Here is a 13,838-nt window from a genome sequence, read left to right on the forward strand (position 1 = left end):
TTGGAGTGCGGTACCACCAAAGTTATCCCCCTTCCCTCCTACAGAAACTGGGAGGTAGAGGCACTGTCTTCCTCAGTGATTACATTTCAAAGCAGTGGCTCCCAGATCTTGGGAAATGTTTCTGGGAAGAGGCTTATCTAGCTGTTAAAAATATTTACATGCACCAGGTACAGTGGCACATACCTGTAATCCCAGCAGCTCGGGAGGCTGAAACAGGAGGATCACAAGTTCCTGTGAAACTCCTCAACAACTTAGTGACGCTCTAAGCAACTCAACAAGACCCTCTCTCTAAATTAAATCGTAAAAAGGGCTGGGGATGTGGCTCAGTGTTTTTAAGTGTCGTTGGGTTCAGTCCCCAGTAACAACAACAAAAATCTCAGAAAGAACAAAAAAATTCTAAGTTCTCTAAAGTAAATGCTGGAAGAAAAGGGAAGAATCCTCTTCCTTTATGTTGGATGGGGGCAATTAAGCCTCTTATTTTTCATTTGCATTTGCCCTTTCTCTGGGTAAGGCTCAAAGGCCATGGTAGGATATGTGTCTTTGAAGGACTGGATTTTGGAGAGGCAGAACTGTAGGTACTGATAATATATCCTTTATCATAATAACAACCCTCTACAGCTAGTGGAAGGACACTCCATGTGTTGAGGCTAACGAATGGGTGGTGGTTTTACTGCTGGGCAAGTGGGACCTTGAAAGGAGATGACCCTACAGGAAGCTGATGCCAGGTCAACCCTGGGTGCCCAAGGTCAGGCCCGCAGTTTCTGACTTTGAGTATCCTTGGAAACATTTAAGGGACTCCAGCCCCGAGAGTCCATTATCAGTAGTGACCTTCCATGGAAGATTTTTATTCACAGCAAGACGGTGGGGTCTCAGAAAGTCAAATGGCCATTGTTGGTGGATAATGAAGCTACAGTACATTGACATAGCTTTATAATGATTCCAGAGGCCTTTTCCTAGCTTTTCTGCCATGTGTGGCAGCCTCCCTCATGGCCTGCATCTTTGCTTGACCCTCTGGCTCAGCCCCTTGGGCAGAAAGAACCCTACAAATATGAGTGTGGGATTCTGCCCCCTGAGGCAGGCATGGCACCTTCAGTGGGCTCTGAGCACTCTGCTCTGGGTATGTTGGCTGCTCTCCTCAGCCTGGTTGGGCCCCAGCAGAAGGTTCTCAGAGCTTCCTTCCATCACATCAGCCACCCAGGTAGCTCCAAGGCCAACACCTCAAGTCTTCTGGTCCCTACAATGTCAACAGAACCCTGAACAAAGGGACTGAAAGCAGCAGCCTTCCTCAGCACATCAATGACTATTCATGATCCCCAGTGGGGACCATTAAAGATTTCACCTGCATCTTCCCTCACAGGCCTTAGAATAAATAGCAGCTGGTGCTTAGAAAAACATGGTGCCCACTTGAGAGCCATGGCTGTCTGTTTTCTGATCTGTTGACTTCCTGTGAAACTCCAGAAACCCAGCTGAAGGCTGTGACTTTCTCAATTCATCCACAGGGCATGAGCAACTCCCCTTATCCTCTTCTCGCCTCCCGTTTTTGGTTAACTCATTATCTGTACAAATTCTTTGAAAAAATGTTGACTTTTTTGGGTGGCACACAGTCATTTTATGTTGCCAACAAAGAAGTTAGAAATAATGTCCACTGTGTTACTCATTTCTTGGATAGGAGAATCCTTCAACAAAAATTTTTTAAAACTTCTGGGCAGTGTCTGAAACAAAGGAAATTATTCTTCCCCCAAAGGGATTGTTATGGGTTTATGTCACCCAGAATGATATATGGGGGTCCTTACCCCCAATAACTCAGAATGTGACCTTATTTGGAAATAGGGTCTTCAGAGAGATAATCACATTAAAATGGTGTCAATAGAGTAGACCCCAAAGCAGCATGACAGGTGTCCTTATTAAAAAGGGATATTTGGACTCCAAGGCAGACATGCACAGGGAGAAGACTATGTGAAGGCAGGGTGTTGGGGTGATGCATCTTCAAGCCAAGGACCTAGAGATGACCTAGAAACTACCAGAGACACAGAAGAGGCAAGGAAGATTCCCTATATATTTCAGAGGGCGACTGGTCCTGGCAATACCTTGACTTCAGCCTCCCAGATTCCAGAACTGGAAGAGAATACATTTCTGGTGTTTCAGCCTCCCAGTTTGTGATACTTTGTTACAGCAGCCCTGGCCAACCCATAAGGGAGCAGAGCACCCTAATAAGTGATGTATTTGCAAAGTGGCAGGGTGTGCTATTCAATTCTGCTCTTTTTGTTTTGAGAGCCAGAAGAAAAATCACCCTTTCCACTTTAGGATCTTTTCCTGAATTTTTGTCTGTGTGCCCCTAGAGCCAGTGGGCTCTGCCACCATCTGTTCCCATGGTGCAGGTAGGGGTACCACCTGTAACGTGCCCAGCATTTCAAATCCTGGTGACTGGATTCATCTAGCAGTTAGTGGTCTCAAAATCCACTCTCTGCCTTGGCCATGAGTAGCAGTGTCCTGGGAATGGGACATGTCCACCTCATCAAGGTCCTTTGGGAGGTGAAGTCAGAAGGCTCTGCAGCACCCAAGTCCTTGCTCCAGCATGCAGTGGGGCAAGAGAGGCCAAGCCAGCCCCCAAGATGGCTGAGGAGCTGGCAGTGAGCTTGGATCTGAAAGAGAATGGCTTCCACCACTGGATTGAATGGGCTTGGAAAAGACACAGGGAAGCCTGTAAACTTCAAGATGATAATGCCTAAGAAGACTAGAGAGCCACTCCTGATGGCAACAATTATGCAGGAAGAGGTTATGCAAGGTTTGTCATGGAAGCATTTCCATGTCATAGTGAGATATGACAGCTGGGAACTGACTCTTAATTTCCCTATGGGTCACAGGAACAGAGAACCTTTGGCCAGATAGCAGTTAAATGTCCTAGAAGTAGGCCCTGAAGCAGCCATTCTAGCAACTCATGAAATGAAAAGGCAGTTCACCTCCCTCAACTGCTGTACCCCTTGGGAGGAGGCCATGGCTTGGTCGTGGATGATTAGACACTTGTCTGTTAGGTAGCAGCCTCAGGTTTTTTTCTGCTTGTGGCTTAGAGCTGGAGGTTGGGGATATGGGCTGTGGATGCAAAGGGATTGAGAGGTGTGCAGGGTATCTCTTGGGAACAGATAGCAGATGCAGCATGTGGCTCTCCTGTTCCCTCATGCTGTGTAACTAACCACCTCACCCACTACAGGCTGAAAGCAATGACTTGTTATTCCTCACAGTTCTGTGAGAGGAGTGTTGGCTCTTCTGCAGGTCTTGCCTGGGCTCACTCCTGTGGTTGCATCCAGGTGGCAGCTTGGCTGAGGCAGGATCCTCTGAGAGGTCCTTTTGCACATGTCTGAGGGTGTGGCAGACAGGGCTGGACCCTTCTCTCCACATAGTTGTCCGTCCTGGACTCCCTTACTGTGTGGTGGTCTCAGGACTCCAAGAAGATGAGGACAGGGACTACAAGGTCCCTTCAGGCCTAAGCTATGAAACACTCACATACAACTTTCACCTCAGTCTCTTGGTGAAGGCGAAGTCACAAAAGGCCAGCTGATTTCTGTTTTTTTTTTTTTTTTCCCAGTACTGGGAATTAAACCCAGGGCCTCACCCATGCTAGGCAAGCATTCTACCACTGAGCCACATCCCAGCCTTCAAAAGGCCAGCTGAGACTCCAGGGATGGGGAGGTAGAGTCCACCTGCCGATAGTAGGAACATAGCATTGCAATGGGGCATGAACAGAGATGAGTGTCTTCGGGGCTGCTGCACCACATCCCCAGTCCCTCATGGGATGGCAAGTGTGGGAGCTTTCTGTTGACAACACATTCCCCTGAATCACCCGAGGCTTCACTGACACATTGGTTACCTCTCCATTAAATGCAGGTGGGGATGTTTAAGATCCACCCTGAGATTCCAGAAACCCTTTCGACTGAAGCCAGAACCTTCATCTTATTCTGTTTTGAGCCTGACCCTCAAAAACGGGCCACTGCCACTGACCTACTCAGAGAGGGTTTCCTAAGGCAGTTGAACAAAGGCAAGAAGAACCGAATTGCTTTCAAGCCCTCAGGTGAGGCCTGCCTGGACAGCTGGGGAGATTCCCTGGGCCTGGGGCTTCTCCACTGCTTAGAGAGAATGCCAGCTTCCCAAGTGCTGAGGAAGTGCTGAGCTTCCATGTTGTTCCTGCTTGTGTTAAGAGTGGTAGAGATGATGGTGCACTAGGTTTGAAGGTTGTCAAAGCCCAATAAACATCCCTCCATCTCCTGACAGGCACAGGGAGCCTTGCGGGTGACTATGAGGTCACTTCCTTGAAGGCTTTCTTTTGGGAATGTGAGGAGGTAGGAGGTGAGAGGTACCTGGCTGGGGTTGTATCTCCCCCAAAGGTAGAGCCTGGTGCTTTGTCTTGGGAGGCTGGCCTGCCATCCTGACCTTGATTAAAGGGTGTGTTAGGGAGACTTGCCTGTGGTAGCTTTCCCACAGGCCACCAAAACCCAGTAACACCTTCTAGGATGGTAGGCTGTAAATGGCAGTGACAAAGAGCAGCCTGTGAAAAGGAAGCTATTGCCATGTTCCCTCTGGGGCAGATGGAATCAGAAGGCATGGCAGAGTGACTCCACAACTTGCTCCACAGAATGTGACCCTAGACCACCCGTAAGTGTTTGCCATGAGGCCTGTCCCAGACCTACATTCTCACCATGGTCCCAAGGTGACTGTTAACACCACCTCATCAGAGTGGTTCAGGCTTAGCAAGCCCCAGGTGGGCACTTGGGTCTGAGGGGCTGCCAGAGACTTAGTCCCCACCTGGTCCCTCTCTGAGCCTCTCCACTCCCTATCTGGCTGTCCTCCACAGAGGGTGCCCGCAGTGTCACCAGTGCCCTGGCCCTGCCTTCGTCAGGGGAGCCTCTGGGCAGCAGCAGCAGCGAGCATGGTTCCATCTCTCCAGACTCTGATGCCCAGCCTGACACATTCTTTGAGAAGGTACAGGCGCCCAAGCACCAGCTCAGTCACCTTCTCAGGTACTGCCTGTTTCCCTTGTCCCCCTGTTGTGGTCCTATGAGGGGTGCTGGTGTTCCTTAGTGATGCAGTACTTGCTGGGTCACAACCAGAGGGCTGGGAAGGGCTTTTCCTTTTCTGAATGGCCTGGGACAAGCCAGGAGAGCATTTTGCTTACTCCCCTGACTGTCCTTTCTGCTCTCTTAATTTCCATCTTCATCCTCCCTTCCCCCTCTGCACTTCCCTCTCTCTCCTTCCCCTCATTTTCCCTGCTTGTCCCCTCACACATCCCCCCCATTATCTCCCCCTCCCCCTTCTCAATTTCCCTTCCCTTCTACTTCCCCTTTCTCCCTCTGGTTCCCCCACTCCTCCCTGTCCCTGCTTCTTTTTGCCCTTCTCCCCCCTCAACTTGGCTACTATGGGGGAAGCAAGGGTGAGAGAGGGGATGTGGCCCCTCTCCTCCATCAGCCTTGCTCCGTGCAGCTTCCGCTTCTTGAGCCTGGGGACTGCAGTGTATTTCTCTTCGCCCTGCCCCTACAGCATATGGTGGTAGACTTCCTGGAGATAGTGTTCCCAGACAAACACAGGATTGTCACATGTGTTTGTCTGCAGTGTTCCAGACGAGAGCTTAGCCTCAGAAGAGCGGAGCATACCTTCGTCCCCAGAAGACAGGGACCAGGGCCTCTTCCTGCTACGCAAGGACAGTGAGCGCCGTGCCATCCTGTACAAAATCCTTTGGGAAGAGCAGAACCAGGTGGTTTCTAACTTACAGGAGTGTGTGGCCCAGGTACTGGCCTGAGGGATGGCATCTGCTAATCTAATCCTGCCCCATCTGGGTCCAGGTCCCTGGACAGGTCTGAACAAGGACCACTGTTCTGTGTTCTGGAACATTTGCATAGTTAGAGTGAGCACCATAAGTATTTCCTAACATCCTTTCCTGCCCCAACAAAACAAAAGAACATACAAAGAAAAAAACTCCTGAAACACAAATTTGAACATCACTGCAGTGCTTCTGGGCATTTGTGGGGCGGTGCTACCACCTGGTGGAGAAAGAGCCACATGGCAGCAGAAACATCAGGAAGCTGAAGGGCTTCCAGCCTTAGGCCTCTTCTCATCTTGCTTTTGAGGCTTGGGGCCGAGTTAACCCCCAGCTGTAGGACATGCCAAAGCCACCCTCAGAAACTGGAAGAACAGCCACATTAGGAGAATGGTTATGGATGAAAAGATTTGAGTTTTAACTAGGACACAGTAGTAGTATACTGGTCCCCCTTCCTCTTAGAAAGAGGTCACTGCCCCACTGTGAACTAGGCTTTTTGATGAGAGCCCTGATGAGGGGGTCAAACAGGAGGTAGAACCATTCATTGGGACCTAATGGTGACGATGTGTGCCTTCCAGAGGGAAGGGACCAGAAGACCCCCACAGGAAGGAATTCCAGGAACAAAGGCCCCTTCTCCCTGAAGGGATGCCACAATTCTTGTTAGCAAATGGGCAACCTAGTTTCCCACAATACATTTTGAATTTCCTATCCCCGCTCCCTGACTCATTCAATGAAAATGATTCATATGTTTGTGTGTATGTGTGGTCAGAGCTCAGAGGAGTTGCATCTCTCAGTTGGTCACATCAAGCAAATAATTGGGATCCTGAGGGACTTCATCCGCTCCCCAGAGCACAGGGTGATGGCATCCACAATATCAAAGCTGAAGGTGGACCTGGATTTTGACAGCTCATCCATCAATCAGATTCACCTGGTACTGTTTGGATTCCAGGATGCTGTAAGTGTCCCACCTGGCCCTGGAGACCATGCTAATCACCATCTTCTCCCGTAGCCCCCATTTCTTCTCATCTATTTACACCTGAACACTGAAATTTAGCAGCTCCTTCTAAAATACTGAACATGTAGGTATAGGAAATGTCACCCAAGTGAGTGGGCTGATTGCTTTTGGCCATAAAGAGCCTAAGTATAGGATTTGGGAACACATGGCATCCGGCAGCAAAGTAGGTGTGGAGTTTAAGCCAATGTATGTGTCTGGCCAAACAGATGTGAGTTCTTCCAGGCCTGAGACTGTCTGGTTTATCTTCGTGTCCCCAGCCCCCAGTGCAATCCGTCATTTCCTAAGTGTTCAATAAATGCTTGTTGAATAAACAATGAAGAGGCCCCATGACGTCAATCCCATTGCTGTACACATCTTCTGGACTCCAACGTGACTTAGGGCAGCCTAGAGGAAGACTGGGTTCAGAAGAAATGTGTCAGACAAAGCTCCATGGCAGCATTGCCAATGCTCAAATCTCAATGCAGAAGCAAATTAGCATTAGTGAGAACTCGACTTTCTTAAAGTGCGACAGACTAGAAATCTGGATTTTTGTGATTTTTAGGTAAATAAAATTTTGAGGAACCACTTAATTAGGCCCCACTGGATGTTTGCAATGGATAACATCATCCGCAGAGCAGTACAGGCTGCAGTCACCATTCTCATCCCAGGTAAGTGCCCTTTGAGGTCGAGGTCAGCATCAGGCTGTAACAAAGACCACAAATAGTCTCTGCATTCAGGAATTGTTTTCTCTTTCCCCTGTTGCCTTTATACTTCCCTGCAGTGAAGTGAATGCCGCCATAGATCCCTTCAAGGGTGAAGTGTCTATGATAAGAACATGTGGTGATCACTTATGAGTGTAATGCAAGTGATTGCATACAAATACATCATGTAAAAGGGCAGGGATCCTCCAGTGCTCTGGTACCCATTTCAGTGCGCATGCTCACAAATGCATGCTAGATAGTTGGGAATGAAATGGCTCCATTTATTTTTCTTCTCAGAATTCTCTTGTAGTAGCTATAGAAATCTTGGGATTTTTTTGTTTTCTGCTGGGGATCAAACCCAAGGCCCCATTCATGACAAGCATGCCTTCTACCTGAGCTATTGGGCTATGCCCCCAGCCCAGTTTTGGGCTTTTATAGACTTTTTCTGGAAATGTTAGAGCATCTTTATAACAAAATCACTTCCCCTTCTGTGATATTTTTTCCTGTAATGGGAGGCTTTAGAAGGGTTCTGTGGACTTGGCCCCTACCTCTCATTACTCTGGGGCCTCCCTGCTCATCTTCTGCTTGCTCTCCTGAATGCTTTCTGTAGCTTAGGCTCAAATGGCAGGAAGGTCGGGTGAACCCCAGTTCCTGCTTTAAGCAGGTACTTGCCCGGTTGTACCTTTGTAAAGCCTCCTTCACTAACCTCCTTACATGTTTGTTTCTTCATATGTAAACTGGGGGTGACCACTTTTGTAGTTCAGAGACCCAAATAGAATCATCTTCTCTCCTTTCATAAAGCTAGCACACTCCTGATGGAGTGTCACATTGGCGGGGCCAGCTCCTGAATAGCCTAGTTTGCTGACCCAGGTGAGCTAAATGCCATGATAACCATGGTCTTTGATTTTTCAGAGCTCCGGGCTCACTTTGAACCTACCTCTGAGACTGAAGGGGTAGATAAGGACACGGATGAAGTGGAAGACGACTATCCCCTAGCAGACCTGCCTGGCAGTGACGCACGTGTGGCATCAGGAGGGAGAAGACCTGGTGTAGCGGTTGCCCAGGAGGCCCAGCCCCACCAGCAGCACCTGAGCCTCCAGCTGAGCAAGCTCAGGCAGGAGAGCAACAGGTGAGGAACTTCTAGGCCCTCAGTCTGGAATGGGTTGAGTTGTTGGGGGGCCTCACCCAGGTCTCAGATTCACCATCAATGAACTGGGCAAGGTTATATTTGCAGCTTCAGGTGAGGGACTAGAATGCATTCCTTTAATATTAGGAATCAGAAAAGTATAGGGCCTTGTTAGAGGCCACACAGAACTTTGCCATACTAAAGACAGCAGTACCTGAACTCAAGATGGGACCCCTTTCAGTGAAAGGTGTAACAGTTTGTTTGCACTTCGTTATGGATGGACTCTAACCCCCAAGGAAATATGCCCTCTCATGACTTCCTGGTGATTTGTCACAATCCTCTGGCAGGTATCAATGAACTGCCTTCAAGTATCAATGAACATCCCCACTGGATGTTCATACCCTTGTCAGCCAGGGTACCCTGGTGTCACCATAATGTTCTCCCAAATGCCCCGCTCTATTTTTGTCCACTTCCTGGTATCCAACAGGTGTTTCATAAGCATTTGTTAAATGAACAAAATGATTCCCCTTTGTTCTGGAGAATTGCATCAATCAGAATCAGAATCAGAATGCAAAAATCAATGAGCTTTTAAAATAAGTCTTCAGCGATGGCAAACTAGTTGGTGTTTGTCCCAAATGATGTGCTATTGCTGTATGACCATTGGTAGTGCTTACTCTTATTTACAGGGGAAAGCAGGTGCTGGATGTACACACTTTGGATGAAAAATTGTGCACACCCCCCAGGACATCTCAAGTTTAGTTTTAAGCAGATCTAATCATTTCTTTTAATAGACATGACACTTTAAGTAAATGGTAGCGGTGTCACAGGCCAAAGTTTGGGAATTTTAGAAAGCTGACAGACATGAAAGTTGGTAGTAATACTTGGTATTTCTTCAGAACTTTTTTTCCCCAATTCAGTTATATGTGGCATCAAAGGTCATTCCTCTCCACCGTTCAGTCATGCTGTTATTTTCTATTCTCAGCCTTCAGCACATTAATGTGAATGTCTAATAAAGTGGTTCTTGGGCAGCCTGCCCATCCTGTGGCAGATGCCTTGGCTGTGTGGCAACTGGGTAGAGCTGAAGTAGGGTGGCCTTACTGCACAGAATGATGTGACTAGGGATAATTGGCCTGTCCCAGTGACAGGCCTGAAAACCCTTTGCACTGAATGGACCCAGGCACATGCTAAAATTGTCTCCTTCACTCAGGTAGAAGGAAGACTACTTGACAAAGATGCAGTGAGGCCAGGGTTGTGGGTGGGAAGTCTCTCCCACTAGAGTGCTAGCATTTCCTCCTTGCTGGGACAGAAGTATTTGCCTCTCCCCACCCATTTTGCCACTGAACCATCTAGGGGTACCTGAGTTCTCATCTGTTTACACATTGTTGCAGTAACTTCTCAGAGCAACGTCAATAATTAACTTTTAGTAATTCAAATAAAGCTTAGTTCTATATTCTCTAGTTCACCAGCATGAGTAATATAAATGAATTTAAAGAGCATGCAGTTAAAACAAACTAATCTCATGTTTTGGGTTCGTGAGCAAACAAAAGAAGGTAAACATGGCTCCAGTTTGCCAGCCCAATTCCCCTCTCCCAGGCACATGACCCACTGGCATGGAAGGGACCCAGAAGTTGGAGGCTCAGCTGTGCCAAACCTTTTCTTGTCCCAGGAAGACCATGAGCAAGACTGGATGTCAGGAGACTGTCCTGATGGGAAAAGCCCAGTTTCTGCGACTCTGGGTGAATTATTTAATGACTCAGTGCCTCAAAACCTCAGCTCTAAGTGGTGTTAAGGCCTAAATGACAGTCCACTAAGTGTCGTACAGTACTGGATTCTGCATAGACACTCAGTGAATGTTAGTAATGTTCTGCCCTGTGAAGCTCCTCAGCCAGCAGCTATTACATCAGGAGCTGTCCCCTTGCTTCAGTTCCCTCTAAGGAAGGAGTTTAACCTAGTTTCAGCTACTGTATCTGACATAGGGAGACAGCTTAAGGAATCAGATATTCCTTCTGGCTCAGTTCTACTGATAAACATCAAATTAACTTCTAGTTCTTGATATATTTTGAGACAAAACTGTCTAAGTCTGTTCAGGCTATAACAAAACACCATCAACTGGTGGTTTACAAACAACAAAACTTCTCCCAGTTCTGGAGGCTGAAGTCCAAGTCCAAGGTCAAGGGCTGGCAACTTCATAGATGACTGGCTACTCACTTTGTCTGCATGGTGGGAGGGTTGAGGGAGTCTCTGGGATCCTCTTCCATAAGGGCCCCAATCTCAGCTCAGCTACCAAAGGGCCCACCCTTTTAAAATACCTTGGGGGTTAGGATTTCAACAATAAGAACTTTGGCAAGACAGTCAGTCCATTGCAAAATTATACCCACATTCCAAGTACTGATCTTTAATGTCAAGTGAAAGAAAAAAGGAAGTTTCCCCTGCATAAGCTGAAACCTGATTCACACGAAACCTATTCACAGAACTCTGGAGAAGAAACAAATCTGCTTCCTTCTGAGCTGACTGAAAAAAAATTTTAAAGGCACAATCCCAACAATCTCTTAATGTTCAACAGATGTTCAAACTGGAATTGGATGGTGTTGGGCTAATGATGGCTTTTTTTTTTTTTAAACCAGACTTTTGGAACACCTAGTCGAAAAAGAGAGAGAGTACCAGAATCTTCTACGGCTAACGCTAGAACAGAAAACTCAAGAATTATATCACCTTCAATTACAATTCAATTATAATGGTGAGTCATTGTTCAGGTACTCTGTTAGGTGTGTGAGAGACAAACTAAAAATCTGCCTAATGTTAAAACAGCCTTGAAAAAAAATTGAGATTATCTTCTGTTAAACCAGGACTCTAGCAGATTCTGGACTACTCAATGATTAAAAAAGGGAACTGCTGATACATTCAACAACATGGAAATAGCAAACAGTATGCTAAGTGAAAGAACCAGATTCAAAAGGCTATACACTATGATTCCAATCACAGTGTTCTCTGGAAAAGACAAAGCTGCAGGGACAGAAAACAAATCAGAATGGGTAGGAGAGGGGACAGATTATAAGAGAACACATAAGAACCTTGTGGGTTAATGGAAATATCTCTATCTCAATTGTAGTAGTAACATGATTGAGTTTGTCAGAAGTAAAAGTAAAAGAGGTGGTTTACTGCCAAACTTATACCTCAGTAAACCTGACTTTCTCCTTTTATGGGCTACAGCTACCTCTTAGGGTATGGACTACATAATCTGATGTAAAATTTCAATACTACAACCTGCTTCATTTGATTTTTCAGTGCAGTTAGGGATGTGCACCTGAAGAAAAGGCATTTTTTAAACACAGGGAAATAAGCATTTAAAGTGAGACAGAAAACATCAAATTACAAACTTAAGGTGCTGAGGTTAAGGGTAATTCTCTCTGGAAAGACAGTCTGAGAACTAGGAATTGTGTAAGACGTTAGAGCAGATGAATGACACAGGTTTAATACATCTCCTTTTCACATCACATTTTATATCATGGATATTTACTGTTGAAGAGTTTTATGGTTACAATTAATACACAATGAAAAAAATTTCTAATTGTTACAGGTATGACAAAGAACCTAGCACCCCCTCCTAGGCAGGGAACAGATAAAGAGCTTATAGACTGGCTACAACTGCAAGGAACAGATGCAAATACAATTGAAAAGGTAAACTTATAACCAAAAACTATTCCTATGATATTGTTAAAAGCTGCTTATCTCGTATGTATTTGATCTTTGTTTCAGATTGTTGAAGAGAATTATACACTTTCTGATATTCTTAATGATATCACTAAGGAAGACTTAAGATGCCTTAGACTACGGTAAGAGCTTCAAAACAGTTTGTGTAATAGAACTTTTTCTGGGTGAATACATTAAAGCAGGAAACAGTGCTGGTAACTTTTCCCTCCTTGAAATTCATTCCCTTTCCTATGTCTTTGAAAAACATACTACCCTGTCTCCCCCCCAAATCTGGAGTTTTGCCAGGTTCAGGCTGGGGAAAATGCCAAGGTGTGGCAGAAGGCAAGGCATGAGGTACCAATGTGCTAGACCCAACCTCTCCCTCCTTTAAACTATAACCTATGCTCTTGTTCCTGTGTCATTTTAAATAGCCAGTCCTATACCAATCCATTAGTGCTCCTGTGCAAACTTCTAACACCATGTCCTACCACTGCTGGAGCACAAGGGTATTACGGTCACACAGGAAGAATACATTTTTGGTTTCGTTCAGTATCTAAGTTAAAATGGGACTGCATTTTTTAGATGGCCAATTAAAAAAAATCTAGAATTATATCTTTTGCCACAAGTATGCCTAACTTAGAGAAGTTTGGGGGTTGTTAGTTGGAACTTTGCTTTTCTTATGGTAACTCCTTTGTTCCACAGTGGTGGTGTCCTCTGTCGGCTATGGCATGCAGTCTCCCAGTACAGAAGGCAGGCTCAGGAGTCCTCAGTGACCGAGGACTAGACTTAATCACACTCAGCTAAGCTGGAGGACAGAGCGAGCACATATCCTCCTGCTTGTGGTTAAAGCTGCTTCTGTTCATGTACACAGAAATTCTGCTCAGTTTACACAAGAAAAAGATCTGTGTTCAATTAATCCAAGAATCTGGTAAAGTTTGTCCTTTTTTTTTTTTAAAACCTATTATTTATAAATGTTTTAAAGATTATAGAACTGTATGTAATGTGAATAGTGAGCTTTAGTTTTGATAAACTAGAGTATTAGGAAATTTCAGAAAAAAATCAGCATACCCTGATATTTTAAATACAGTGGTTGTTTAAAATGATATAGGCTGGAAATTGCTGTTGTAGGGTATGCATTGTTAACTAGTATAGAACCTAAATTTGATAGGATTGTAACCATTGATGTGTAAATGGAGAAAACTAGTTGTCTGCCTTTTACCTGTTGCCTGGTTATAATAAAAAATGACGAAATGATGGTCAGTGTGAACAGGCTTTAGCTGAACCGTACCAGAATGTGTCTTCTCAGGGAACAGCCGGAACAGGTACACAAGAAGTGTTCTTCTAGTAACCAAACAATTATTTGGGAAGGTTAAACTCTATATTAGATTTGCAAAGGTCTAAAATAGGTAATATAATAATCGCACAAAATACTTAGGCACTCAACATCTTCTAATGCAACAATGTACAAACTGCATGCGCTTACTCTCCCTTCAGTTTAATTTACATGCTATTTATTTTCTA

The 13,838-nt window shown here is 45.6% G+C and overlaps 1 protein-coding gene across 3 annotated transcripts in view; it reads left to right on the top strand.

The window, feature by feature from the left end:
• The window catches only part of MAP3K15 (mitogen-activated protein kinase kinase kinase 15), a 121,379-nt gene extending 107,645 nt beyond the window's left edge, over positions 1 to 13,734 (top strand). For 2 of the 3 annotated variants that reach the window (XM_079122814.1, XM_079122815.1), the window contains exons 20-26: positions 3,883 to 4,066; positions 4,847 to 5,012; positions 5,602 to 5,776; positions 6,576 to 6,761; positions 7,363 to 7,468; positions 8,414 to 8,630; positions 11,252 to 12,325. In XM_079122814.1, the coding sequence (XP_078978940.1) occupies positions 3,883 to 4,066; positions 4,847 to 5,012; positions 5,602 to 5,776; positions 6,576 to 6,761; positions 7,363 to 7,468; positions 8,414 to 8,630; positions 11,252 to 11,441 (1,224 nt within the window). In that variant the 3' untranslated portion in view covers positions 11,442 to 12,325. Of the gene's footprint in view, positions 1 to 3,882; positions 4,067 to 4,846; positions 5,013 to 5,601; positions 5,777 to 6,575; positions 6,762 to 7,362; positions 7,469 to 8,413; positions 8,631 to 11,251; positions 12,326 to 12,383; positions 12,461 to 13,019 lie in introns of those variants that run through there. The other variant, XM_079122816.1, reaches the window with a different exon arrangement.
• The last annotated feature ends 104 nt before the right edge of the window (positions 13,735 to 13,838 follow it).

The sequence above is a fragment of the Sciurus vulgaris genome (genome assembly GCF_902686455.1).
Source record: "Sciurus vulgaris genome assembly, chromosome: X".
Classification (NCBI taxonomy): domain Eukaryota; kingdom Metazoa; phylum Chordata; class Mammalia; order Rodentia; family Sciuridae; genus Sciurus; species Sciurus vulgaris.